Below are 14,113 nucleotides of genomic sequence, written 5' to 3' on the forward strand. Positions count from 1 at the left end.
TTGGAAGGCTGGTAAGTTGAAAAAAAAAAGCATCTCTAGTTCATCACCAATAAGTACATGAATACCCATGGGGTACATGGCTCTAGGCACCACATAAATCCACCAAGCGGATTCCTGAACCCATCTGGTACAAATGACAGTGTGTCAAATCTGCAGGATACAATCAAGTGTCACTAAAAAACCTCAAATAAAAATCTGACTTTTCAACTTTTTTTTTTATCCAGGGTCAAGACCACAGACAATTTATTATGTAGTACGATATGGGTGAAGAATGATCAAGAGAAAGTGTGTTTATGACTGACATGGATTTGAATGAAAAGATCCAAGTTGTGGAAGGAAAGTTTAAATTTGGCTTTTGCTTGTGGAAATGGATATCAAAATAGTTATAAGAAGCCACTAAAGCCTCACAGAGCAAACAATCCATAGTGCATCATTTTCATTTTGCAAACAGGGTCACAAGAGCAGTCAAATATAAGCCCAGACACCCAGAGAGTTAGCATACATGTTTGATAGGAAAAAAAAACAAGAAACTTAGCATGCTGTTAGCTATTTAAATAAAATCTATATTGAACCCTGTTTCCTACTGACGGTGCAACTTGGGAAAAAGCACATTTCCATAGAAACTACCCCTCCCTCCCCCCAACTCTGCATAGATGTGTATAATACTCATTTTCAGTAAGGCTTTCAAAATATATGAAGTTTTATAGCATTTGTATTTTAAGGATTTAGGGCAAATACATTTTTTCTTCTACTTGATAAAAAGAAAATTAGTACTTAAAGGTTCAAAAATATATCAATCGAATGTTTTTTTTTTACATAAATAAATTATATTGATTTTGGATTTAACAGCTGAAAAAACCCTTTCTGCTTCCACTGGAGGCAAAACTGAACAAAATGTTAGTTAAATAGAGAGAGCAGCATTTCTAAGAAATCTGTGGATAGATAGCATTATACAGCAGCTATGCTACAAGGGTGTTATTAAATACAACATGTTTAATTATTGGCTTCTTTGCTATATGATCAGTTACATAATTTCTGGTTTACTCCTCTGATCCATGAAACTGGGAATCTAGTTTCTGAAAATACACTTGGTTGAATTTTCAGCAATGGTTTAACAGACTTCTTTGAGATGCTAATTTTAACACGTACATAATTTATAATCCCAAATGTATAAAAGACAATGACAAGCATCATAAATAAATAATGCAAACTGAAATAGTTATGTCAAACGTTTGGACCTTCTGATAAATTAGCAAAACTGTAACAGAAAAATGTAAAAAATACAGTAAATTGTGACAACAATGGACACTAGCAATACTTCCAACATTTCCAACTGTCCTGCTGCACTGCCCGCTGCCCCCAGTGCGCTCCACCACTGTGAGTTTATTTCAAGTCTCAGGTCATGAGCTCTAACAGAAAAGCTAAGACTAAGGGGACTGAAAAATGTTAACTAGCAGGTTGGAGAAGGATGGTGGTGAGAACTGCCTAAGCAGGTTTCTTCTTAGGCCAAGCTTCTGAAGATTGAGAGTCTAAGGAAGAATCAAAAATAATGTTAATTTGTAACATATTCTCGACTGTCTCAATAATTTGGTGTTTGGATCCAACTGTCCAATACAAATATAACAGAGAGGCTGTAAAGAAGTGGGGGAGAAAAAAAAAACGTTCACAGTCTAACATTATAAAAGGCAGGGTGTTGGTGGTGCTGCTGGTGACAGAGGGGACACACTCAAAGTTTTGAAAAACTTCAATGGCCTTGACAAAGGACTTTCCAAAACAAAAAAGCTGCCATCCTATTGGACTATTTCTTGTAGGTTTCAGCAGAGGCGCCCTTCTGGGTAAGGAACAATGCAAAATAAATCTATCACGCTTCCACATTCCTTGGATTCAGAGGGGGTGAATTTGTTGCCAGGAAAAAAAAAAAAACTAAAAACAAAAAAAACCCTACCCTCTGTAAAGAGTATTAATGCCATAGATAAGAATAAAATGCCAGTATAATTCTAAAATAATAGGCTTTAAGTAGTGTGACTGTTCCTCCCCACTGTCCCTCTGCTCATAGCCTACCATGTGTAAAGCTTCCTCAGTCAAACTGAGGACGTTTGTTTTAAAACTGTGGGGAAAAGGGGGCACTGAAAATAAATCGAAATTGTCATTTAATAAAGTATAAAACAACATCTCCACTTCCTTCAGATATCTGAAAAGCCAGGAAAGGGGGAAATTATATTGCTACCAGTTATGTTTTTGTTGCTTTTTGTTTTTTAAAAGAAATGAATATATGTTTTCAATCATTAGTTATATACCTGTCTATACTACTCATCTAGTAATCATGATAACATAGGGAAACATTGTAAATCAAAAATACACATTAGCACGTATTATAGATGTGCTTCTGGTCCCCCAATACCGGTTTGTTTGTTTGTTTGTTTTCCATTTAGTGTAACTCACAGAAAAAGGCATTATCACCCTTGTCTCTGTTCTTCTGCATTTTAATTGTGGATCACTAGACACATGCTTTCTTTTGCCTTTTTATCCCTACCAAATAAGTAAAAAATTTGGAAGGGAATGGGGTAGGGCATGTCACCAAGTACTGAATTTACTATCGTTTGCTGGAATGAACAATTGGATAACAGAATGTGGATTCTGTGCCTCCCAGACTAGCTAGACAACACTTTTATATAATAAAGTGGCGAGACCCTGAAACTATTAATATCTGTTACCATAGTTCCTGGACAGGGAATTAGGTAGGTAATATTACTCATGGAAACACAGGTTTTTATGAAGGTGAAGTGTGGGAAATAACAAATCTTTATGGGATAAGAAACTTACAAGCCACAATAATTTTCTTAATGAAATAAAGTTCTAATTGGTGTCACTATGAGTTCCTTTTAAATTGCTTTGCTCAGCTTGTACACCATGTTCTTTATCTGTGGGCAAAAGTGGGGTGTGCTCTGAACAGTTCTGACCATTTCCAGATTCTTTTTCTGATATGGGGACAGTTTCTGGTTCTGGATTCAGGGTATCCCCTTTCGCTTTCTTTCTCTTCCTCTTCTGGCTTTCTAGGCTTGTGTTCTCAGAATGTCTGGTCTGCTGCATGCCTGGCAATGTCATGCCAATGCCGGGAGAGAGAAACATTGATGGGTAGATCAGTCCAGGAGACATTCCTGGTAGGAGAAACGGGTTAAAAGCTACAGGACTACTGGTAGTTATTGCAGGTTCAGACTGATCTGAAAAGGAACTAGGAAGAGATTTGTCTTCAGCTAAAGTATCTTTTTTTATATCATGGCTATTCTGTTTGTCCTCAGTAGCCTTGTCTGTGTTTGACGTACCACTTTTAGTTGTGCTTGTTAAAGACGTTGGAACTGTGGAAGTACAAGTAGTTGTCATGGGTGTATTCAGGAGTCCTCCAACACCAAACATCTGGGGCACAGCCGCCATGCCTGGCAGCATCATAGGCAGCATACTGAGGGTGCTTTTGACATCCTCGCCAGCAGGCACTGCTGCAAAGCCTGCAGGAAACCCGACCAGCCCCGTGAGAGGGATGCCCTGCATGTTCCTCATATTCTGCAGTCCTACTAGATCCATGCCAGCAATGAGTCCATTCATGAACAGTGGTCCCATGCCTGAGGGAGAGTCGGCCACAATGCCAGGAGCCTTCATAAGGTCACTTCGTGGGCGCCTCCCTCTCCTTCGAGGACCAGCATCTCGGAGAACTGGCTCAGTTAGGATCTGACTGAACTTGTTTTCTGGTAGAAACCCCTAAAAATTGGAACAAGAAACACAAAATTCCTGTTACTACCCTATACAAAATCATCTGGGGTGACAATGTTCTCATATTGCCTCCTCCTTCCATGGAGAGTATACTTAGTAAAATGTATGGATTAGTAAAGAAGGCAAATAACCTACCTAGGGCTGGTGGGTATTTTACCCAATCATTTTGGCAGTTCCTTACTGTGTATTTTAGTTTCTAACTGGGCATTAAATGGATGCTAAGGGAATTTGTTACAATTTTATCCAGAATCAAAACCACAATTCTACTAATAATATTCTAGACCTATTACTGGGCAGATTATCATTTGAACAAAGCTTTAAAGAAACCCACTAGACAGAAGCAGTCTTTACCCTTTAGAAAAACTGTGAAAGTTATTAGGAATTAAAGGTTTTGCTGGAAGCAATACTAAGCTTTCACTGGCAGGTACTAACAACCTGAAATGGCTTCTCTAATATCACAGGGCACAGTCTTATTTAAATTCTATCCAGAATTAGTATTATCCTCATTTTATCAAGTTGCTAGATAAATAAATACCATTTAAGGATCTGATGCTTTAGCTTACCTTACAAGATCTATTTTTCTTCCACACAGGGATTTGCCATACAATTTTCTTGATATGCAAAAAAGCATTTTGGTGAAGCACTTATGTCTGATAAATTCTCTGTTAAAGGATAGTAACCTCACTACTAAGGACTCACAACCATCACCTATAAAACTTAATATGCACACAGGTCACCTGCACAACACATTTTAATATGTGACCATCATGAGATTTCTGGATGACTAAGCCTTCTAAGTTGCAGCAGTGAAGAATAACAGCATCTCACTGAAAACTCTGAAAGGAAGCACAATGTAGCAGAGACACCTGGAACTGGGATTCTTGGCTTTCCTACAAACTTACTGTGTGTTCATGGGTAAGTCACTTGTTTCCCCAGCTCTGAAATGAGAAGGCTGGTCAAGATGATTTCTGAAGTTCTTTCTAAGACTTAGACTGTGTGGTTCTATGACTTAACAGGTTAGTCACTAAAAGTTCCTATTGTAAATCTCATAATCATTTCAACTTCTTTTCAAATTTTTCTTTTTTAGTTAATAAGAATTAATCCTCTCCTGGCTGGTGTGTGTGTGTGTGTGTGCGCGCGCACACCCCCAAACCAAACCCTTGTAACAGATATGCACAGTTAAGCAAGATAACTTACTGACCAGAACATACTCTTCTTTAAGTAGCTCTGGCACATTTTGCCAAACTGGACCCAGGCTTTGGCAACAGATTACACAGAGATTCTAGAATAAGCTTCATGGTTCAATTGCTTCTAAACCAATGGAGACACTGAGGAGTTTCCCTATTAATGGAATTAAAATCTTCTTCTAAAGTTCTATTTTGTGTTAATGTCCTCATTTCCCAAAAAGGCAGAGATGGAAGAAGGGAGGCTAACTGGCCCATCCTGAAATGTACTAGAAGTACTTTATGAGGTCTATTAGCAATGACGTCAGGAATAGGGAAGTAGGAACAGATCTCTCCAGGAAAAATGTTAAGATATGCAAAGAGATGATAATCTTGCCAATACCTGCTGTGGTTTAAATTGTTTTATCAAATGTAAACACTATATAAATGTGAGCTGGTATCAGTTACAAGACACTGCTTAGAGATTGCTGTAATATACCAGTTTTGAAATGATCTATGTAAATGCAACATGTATAATGCCTACTAATGGAAACAACTGATATCATGTGTTTCTTTGTTTCTAGGTGCACTCTCTGGCTCCTTAGAAATGTTAAACAAACTTTTAATAGAGGCACCCTAATCTGGCTGGGGAATGCTGTCAGTCACATGTAATTGTCACTATACTACAAAACATTTCTAGTACTTCTTCACTGCAGGCTAACCTACTGTTAGGTTTATTTCTTTTAAAACCAATTTAACGTTGTTAAAAGTAACTGAGGCTGAGTTTTCATTCACCCACCAGGTGCTCCCTCCATTACCTATTAAGTCTTGGAATGGCTAACTGTGATCTTAGATAACTTTCTGTTTGGAAGAAAAGCACCAGAAGGTCTCAGAATGGTATTCAACTACATTGTAATCTATAGTTTATTTGCTATCAATATTCCCTTAACAATATCAGAGATTAATATATATTATTTGGACTTCTAAAATCACAGAGTAAATAGGGAATTCTGGGGATTTTCAAGTGGGTTAGTTAGGACATGTTTATTTTTATTCTCCCCTTTCAGACCCAATGAGCAACAGCAAAGTACCCTCCAGTGAAGGAAAGGGAAAATTTCCAGTCTGTGGACAACTGCAGGCAAGTATTTAACCACTTCCTGTATGGGGAGAATCATCTAGTTGACTCAGTGGCTACCACCCCCTCATTGAAGGACTAAGGATTGTGGATGGCCACATGCAGCAGGACCTTCACTCTCTGGAAGCCTCTGCCCCTTAGAGATTAATTACACACTGGGAAAGATCTTGCTCCCTTTTCATAAGAAGGCTAAATGGAGGAAAGAGAAAGGGAAGAATCGAATACAGTAACAATGCCTGGGGCAGTGTATAGCTTTCTATATGATTTGAAGTGCACTGAGATAAAGAGCTTATCATTATAATAAATATATGAGCAGCTTAGGAATAAGTAGCTTCACATTTACATGTTAACTTTCCACCAAGATAATGAATGGAAAGTGGCCCAGTGGATAGAGTGCCAGTCCTAGAGTCAGGAAGACCTAAGTTCAGAGGCCAACTAGCTGTGCAATCCTGGGCAAGTCATTTAAACTCAGTTTGCTCATCTGTAAAATGGGGACAATTACAGCACCTCCCTTGAAGAGTTGTGAGGATCAAATGAGCTAATAATTGTAAAGTGTTCAGCACAGTGCCCGGCCCATAGTGAGCATTCTCTAAATGTTAGCTGCTATTATTACCTATTATTGTCTCTTGAATGCTTGTTGGAAATGCAGTTAATATTTTAATAAGCAATCAAGAAATGTTTAATGTATGCAGTCCTAGGGAGGCTGGCATATTCTTAAGATCTATACCTTCTGGAGAAATCTGTTTATATCAGGCATTCTGGCTATTATACCCATACGTACCACCCTGTCTGGGCAGAATATAGAAATGAATTCAGAGTGAAGGAACAGCCCGATTTCAGCTTGGTAGAGAGGCCACAGAACATGGCTTTGACCACTACTGAGTAGTTGTGTGGTACTGGCAGTCCCTTGTCTTTTCTGGGTCTAAGTTTCCTCATTCATAAAATGAAAAGTTGAATTAGTTCATCTCTAATGTCTCTTTTAACGTTCTATGATCCCATGAAAGTGTTTCCCCAAGCAAAGACAATAGAACAGAGTTAAAAAGCTCTTGGGGGGGCTCTGTAAGTAATGCTTACGATGCTTTAATTTTCCTATCTTGGCACCTTATGCTACCAGAAAGTATTTTTCAGAGCAGAGCTACTAAACTTAGTACCTAAGGATTACAGTGGGCAGCATACTGATTTGATTTTAAAATATATTGCTTATGTTTTATTGTATTTTTATTTATTTTGTTAAATATTTCCTGATTATATTTTAATATGGCTCAGGTTACACTTGAAAGTGCTGTAGTCTGAGGAGCCAAGATGGCAGTGTAGAAGCAGGAAAACTCCCTGCACCCCCCCCCCCCCCCCAACTACCTATAAAGTATGACTCTAAATAAACTTTAGAGCTACAGAACACACAAAGTGACAGAGAGAAACAAATCTCCTGCTGAAGGCAGCCCAGCAGGCAGACAGGAAGGGTCCATCACAGTGCAGCCCAGTCCCGCGTGAGTCTGCGGTTTGAGCCTTAGGGTGGTCCTGACTAGTCACGGCTGGAGGAACTTCGGGAGAGTGGATCACCAGCGGCTGTGGAGGTTTACAGAATTTTCAACCCATAAATGCCCAAGGCAAAGTAAAAGGTCAGTATGGACTTTGGGAACAGGGGCATCGTGAGTGTGGTCTGGTCTCTGCCCCTGGAAAGAGAAGTGGCTGGGTACTCAACCATTCTGAGGGGTAACTGCTCTTGCTTTAACCTGCTTGGATCTTGATCCTGGTCTTGGGTGGAGGTCTTGGGGTGTGTGACCAGGTGACAGAGCTTGTGGAGGCTTCAGAGAGGGCAGCCAACTAATAGCTCTGGCAGTTGCAAAAACCCCAACAATTTGGGACAAAGCTTTCCTCCCTGGAAGCAGAGTTCTATTATGGCAAAAAGCTCAAAAGTCAAGTAATTGAGTGGCAACATGAGCAAGCAAAGGAAGCAAAGCAAGCACAACAATCCAACTTTGGATTCCCTTGTTGGGGACAAAAAGGATCAAAGCATGAAATGGCAGGAAGACAATGAAGTCAGAATTCCTGCACCAAAAGCATCCAAGAAAAATATGAACTGGTTACAGGCCATAGAAGAGCTTGAGAAGGATTTTGAAAACCAAATAAGAGGAGTGGAGGAAAAATTGGGAAGAGAAGTGAGAATGATGCAAGAAAATCATGAAAAGAGAGTCAACAACCTGACTGAAGAAAATAACACATTAAAAAATAGACTAACTCAAATGGCAAAAGGAGGCTCAAAAAGCCAATGAGGAGAAGAATACCTTAAAAAGCCGAATTTGCCAGATGGAAAAAAAGAATCTCAAAAGCTGACTGAAGAGAATAATTCCTTCAGAATTAGACTGGAGCAAATGGAAGCTAGTGACTTTATGAGAAATCAAGATACTATTAAATAGATCCAAACAAATGAAAAAATAGATGGCAATGTGAAATATCTCATTGGAAAAAACACTGACCTGGAAAATAGATCCAGGAAAGATAATTTTAAAATTATTGGACTACCTGAAAGCCATGATCAAAAAAAGAACCTAGAAATCATCCTTCAAGAAATTCTGAAGGAAAACTGCCCTGATGTTTTAGAACCAGAGGGCAAAACAGAGGTTGAAAGAATACACTGACTGCCTCTTGAAAAAGGTCCCAAAAAGAAAACTCCTAGGAATATTATAGCCAGGTTCTGGAGTTCCCAGATCAAGGAGGAAATATTACACGCAGCCAAGAAAAAACAATTTGAGGGCGGCTAGGTGGCAGAGTGAATAGAGCACCGGCCCCACCTGAGTTCAAAACTGGCCTCAGACACTTAACACAAAAACTAGCCGTGTGACCTTGGGCAAGTCACAACCCTAATTGCCCTCCAAAAAGCAAAAAAAAAAAAAAAAAGATACTTCCCTTATTAACTTTGAACACATGATAAAGCCAACTCCTTTAGGGGCGGCCAGGTGGCTCAGCAAGTAAGAGCACCGGCTCCAGTGTCGGGATGACCTAGATCAAATCCGCGCTCAGATACTCAGCACCACACCCAGAAATAACTGGCTGTGTAACCTTGAGCAAGTTACTTAACCCCAACTGCTTATATAAAAAAAATAATAAAAATATTCATTAAAAGTGACCAGTATATAAAGCCAAATTCCAGGCTCTCTGGGTCTCTTATTTTACCCAAAGCAGGTTCTTAACCTGGGGTTATTTTAAAATTATATATTTAAACTGCTGATAACTTTTAATGTGTTGATTTCCTTTGTAGTCTTAAAGATTTTATACATTTGAAATTTTCCAAAAGTTCATAGGCTTCATTGGGTTGCTAAAGCATTCATGACACAAGAAAGGTCAAGAACTCCTGACTTCCATTGTGGAGTTAGGTTACATGATTTTAAATGAACTCATTTAAATAAATGAATTTAACTACAAAAAAAAAACAATTTGAATATTGTGGAAACACAATCAAGATAACACAGGATCTGGCAGCTTCTACATTGAGGGATTGAAGGGCTTGGAAAATGATATTCCAGAGATCAAAGGAGCTAGAATTCAAACCAAGAATCACCAACCCAGCAAAACTGAGTATCATGTTTCAGGGGAGAATATGTTCATTCAATGAAATAGAGGACTTTCAAGCATTCTTGATGAAAAAACCAGAGATGAACAGAAAATATGACATTCAGATACAAGAAGCAAGAGAAACATGAGAAGGTAAACAGGAAAAAGAAATCATAAGGAACTTATCAAAGTCAAACTATTTACATTCCTACATGGAAAAATGATAATTGTAACTTATGAAACTTTTCTCAGTGTGAGAATAGTTGAAGGGAATATATATATGAGGGTATATGGGCATATGAATACATATGTGAGGGTGTGTCTATATGTGTACAGGTACACACAGACAGAGGGCACAGGATCAATTGAATACGAAGGAATGATCCTTAAAAGGTGAAATTGAGAGGTGAAAGAGGAATATAATGAGAGGAGATGAGGAGAGCCAGAATGGGGCAAATTATCTCATACAGAAGAGGCAAGGGAAAATTGTTACAAAGGAGGAGAAGAACAGGAAGGCGAAAGGGAATGGCTCAACCTTACTCTCACTGAATTTGGCTTGGAGAGGGAATAACATACACATTAAATAGGGTATCTCGCCCTACAGGAGAGCAGAGAAGAAGGGGATGGGGGGGTGATGGAGGGGAGGGCAGGTTGCAGGGGAGGGTAGTTAGAAGCACACACTTTTGAAAAGGGACAGGGTTAAAGTAAAGAATAGAAAAAGTTGGGGGCACGATAGGATGGAGGGAAATATAGACAATCTTTCACAATATATCCACTATGGAAATGTCTTGTGTAGCTACACACATACAACCTATATTGAACTGCCTATCTTCCCAGTAAGGGTGGGTGACCAGGGAGGAAGGGAAAAAATCTGGAATTCAAAGTTTTAAAATCAAATGTTTAAAAAATATATTATTATTATTATTTTTTTACATGTACCTGGGAAATAAGATATACAGGCACTGGGGGATGGAGATCCATCTTGCCCTACTGGAAAGTCAGAGAGGGGATGGGGAGGACATAGGAGAGAGCAGAATGGGGGAGTGGGTATACAGTTGGATCACTGTATACCCACTTTGGGGTGGTGGGTAGGAGAAAGATGGGGAGAAAATTTGTAACTCAAAATCTTATGGAAATGAATGATGTAAACTAAAAATAAACATGAAATTTAGTTTAAAACATTAAAAAAAAAGAAGTATGCAATCAGGCCTAAAGAAAGAAAGAAAGTGCTCTAGTCTGAGGACTAAGTGTCTGACACCTCTGCTTTAGAACAAGGATTAAGTTCATTTAGCAATGAAGGAGAAACACATTTGTGGGAAGAAGATGGTTAGTAAGGAAAGCTCTAAAATAAGTTTTGACTGTAAGTAATCAATTGGAGGTGATTAGCATCTAGTATACTTATGAATCTACATCAATATACATCTTAGTATACCTTAGCATCTAGTATACTAATGAAATTCAAGTGAGAGTGAAATGGAAAAAGGCATCAACAAAAACATACAATTTTCTCAAATGTTTCTAAAACCAATGCTTAGAGCACATAAAGTAACCAGGAGGAAAAGATCACACAGTATAACTCTTATTTCTATAATTTTATATTTCATGTATAATATAAAAAATATTTCTATAATTTATGGTAAAGGCAGCTTTTCCCCCAATGTATATGTATATGAAGTAGATAGCATAATTACAGTTTAAAACTGAACCAACACATTTTAGACACTGTATTGCCAACGAGGAAACATTAAGTGAACTGTCCAAGGTCATACATGTGTTAAATGGAAAAACCTAGGCTCAGAAACAGGCCTTCAATTCAACAAACATTATCGAATGATTCAAAATTACAAACACAGCTTTCTTTTCACTTGGCCTTCACAGAAAAACTGGAAGTCTTGGTATATGAAGACAACCAGATAATTTAACCCTGTGATCCAGGCCCTGTGACTTGCTTCCTGCCTGTGCATGCTACCTCAACTCCAACCACAGTTTCCTCATTTGTAAAATGGGAACAATAGGCATCTTACTTACAGAGTTGTTGTGAGCTGTTCCTACCACTAATGATGATCACAACAACTGAAAACATCATCAGCTCATTCCTGGCATGCAGGGCTTCCACCACCCTGGAATGTGAAGTCTGCTTAACTTAGAATGTTAAGCAAAGACAATGGGAGGTATAAAATGGGAGATAGTGTTAACTTGTGTAGCACATATACTTATGCGCTTCCAGACCTAAGAAAAGAAACTAGGATTTCTTGCATTAAAGCTAAAAGGGGACAAAAAGCACATATACATCACACATTTTTATAGGTGATAGCTCTGAGACGGATGAGCTTCTTCTTTCTGTACTCAAGTGGATTTGGTAGGGGATGTATGGATGAGAGAGAACCTTACTGACTTAAACATTTATAGAAAAAGTAAAATATCATGTTGTAAATCAACTAATGTTTTCAGAGAATCTTTGATTACATACTTTTGAAATTGTAAAAGGAAAATGAATTGACCTTGGTAGGTTCCTTTCTTTGTTTTTATACCTAATGCCTCCAGGAAAAAATTAAGGATGGAGAGAAATTATACAAAATCTTTTTTTTCCCCATATAACTACTGGATTTAATACCCCAAGGAAAGAACCACTCGATAAAACAACTGAGCTAACTATATATTCATATATATACATACCCATATATGCATATGGATATGTATATATACTTTAGGGAGCTTGCCTTCAACAAGGTGATGATGGAACCTGTGGTAGGAAGGACACAGTACAGTTTCTACAAAGACCTGGGTCTCCTCCAAGCATGACACTGTAAGGCAGTTACTAGTATATTACTAGCATAATTTGTTTATCTAAACAAATTTGGAAGCCTAATTTTAATAAATTTTCAAGCTGAAAGGTTCTTGCCTTATCTAAAAGTTTTATTTTACTTCTTGGCCTAGATCTGTGATTTTATTGGTGCAGGGAATGCTCAGTGTATAAATTCCTACCATTGATGAAGCCTTCATTTTCTTGAAGGCACCTGTTTGTAATTTACCCAGTCAGAGGTTGCCTGGGGGCAGTGAGAGGCTAAGTGACTTGCTCATGGTCACTGACAGTATGTGCCAGAAGTAAGACTTGAATCTAGGTCTTGCTGATGCCAAAGACTTCCCCTTACCAACTATGTCACGGGACTGTTCCTAGGGATTATGATTTTTCTATTAATCTACTCATATCTGCAGACCTGAAACTTAGCTCAGTTTTACTATAGCAGATGACATTTTTTGAACCAGCTATATTTTTACTGTCAGTGAAGACAGACTGGATAAATATCTTTAAACAGCAGAAAGGCTAGGGAGGGTGTTTATAATGGATTCCAGTAGAAAGCATTTCCTACAGTGAAGTAACCTGGAACAGGTCCCTGAAGGAGAGTGTGGCTCTTTCCCCTTGATGATCTTAACAAAGAAGGAAGGCAGAGTCCTGTTTGGAGGGCTCTGGATTGGGAAACCCTGGGAAGAAGTCAGCCACCAAGCACTCATGAAGCACCTACCATGTGCTGGTCACTGAGGATACAAAAAGGAAAACCAAATACTCTTCCTGGCAGGAACTCACATTCTATTAGGGCAGACACCACGAGAACAAATGAACAAATAAACAAATAAACAAATGAATCCAAATCAGGATATTGGGGAGGGAATAAGTGGTCAAGGGAAGACTTGAGAGTTTTGAAGGAAATTGAAGGCTAATAGAAGGCGGCAGTGAAGTACAGTGCCTTCTAGGCTGAGATGAGAAGGGAGAGCACTCCAGGCATGAAGGATGGGGGTCTCTGCCGGGAGCCCCTGAAGAGAGACAGCACTGTCAGATCTGCACTTAAGGAAGATCAATCTGACACCTGAATGAAGGATGGACTAGAGTAGGAAGATGAACCAGAAGGTGATTTCAACAGTCTAGACAGGCGGTGGTGAGGGCCTGCACCAGGGCAATGACAGCACCAGGAGAGAATATCTACATATAAGAGATGTTAGGAGGGTAGAAATAATGGGACTTAGCGCATGATTGACTATTTAGCGCGGGGTGGGGGGAGAATGATGATACCTGGGTTGTAAGCCCGAGTGACCAAAAGGAAGATGACACCCTCAACAGCAATATGGAAGTTAGGAAGAAATGAGGGTTTGGGGGAAACGTTATGGGTTCAGCTCTGGAGATGCTGAGTTTAAGATGTCTGTAGGACATACAGTTTGAGACGTGCAATATGCAGTTGGAGAATGGAAATCAGGAGAGTTTAGGGCTAGAAAAACTGATTTAAGAGTCATCTACACAGAGCATTTGAATCCAAGTAAGCTGATGGGGGACACCTATGACAAGTGGGTACTTGGACGAAGACCCAGCAAAGGAGACTGAGGTGGAGCAATCAGACAAGAGCACCAGGAGAGAAGTGTCTCAAGAATCTAATGAGTAGAGAGAATCAAAGAGGGGAGGGAGACTGACAACATCGAAGGCCAAGGTCAAGAACAAGGAGAAAAA

The 14,113-nt window shown here is 39.0% G+C and overlaps 1 protein-coding gene across 3 annotated transcripts in view; it reads right to left on the reverse strand.

Annotated features, from left to right (window-relative positions):
• Window positions 1-421: 421 nt before the first annotated feature.
• CHD6 (chromodomain helicase DNA binding protein 6) overlaps window positions 422-14,113 on the reverse strand; it is a 199,037-nt gene continuing 185,345 nt past the window's right edge. For all 3 annotated transcript variants that reach the window (XM_069063587.1, XM_069063586.1, XM_069063588.1), the window contains one exon: window positions 422-3,753. In XM_069063587.1, the coding sequence (XP_068919688.1) occupies window positions 2,857-3,753 (897 nt within the window). In that variant the 3' untranslated portion in view covers window positions 422-2,856. The remainder of the gene's footprint in view (window positions 3,754-14,113) is intronic.

This window comes from Petaurus breviceps, unplaced genomic scaffold, assembly GCF_028583685.1.
Source record: "Petaurus breviceps papuanus isolate PSGF00001 unplaced genomic scaffold, PetGlider_PUasm1.0 90591, whole genome shotgun sequence".
Lineage (NCBI taxonomy): Eukaryota > Metazoa > Chordata > Mammalia > Diprotodontia > Petauridae > Petaurus > Petaurus breviceps.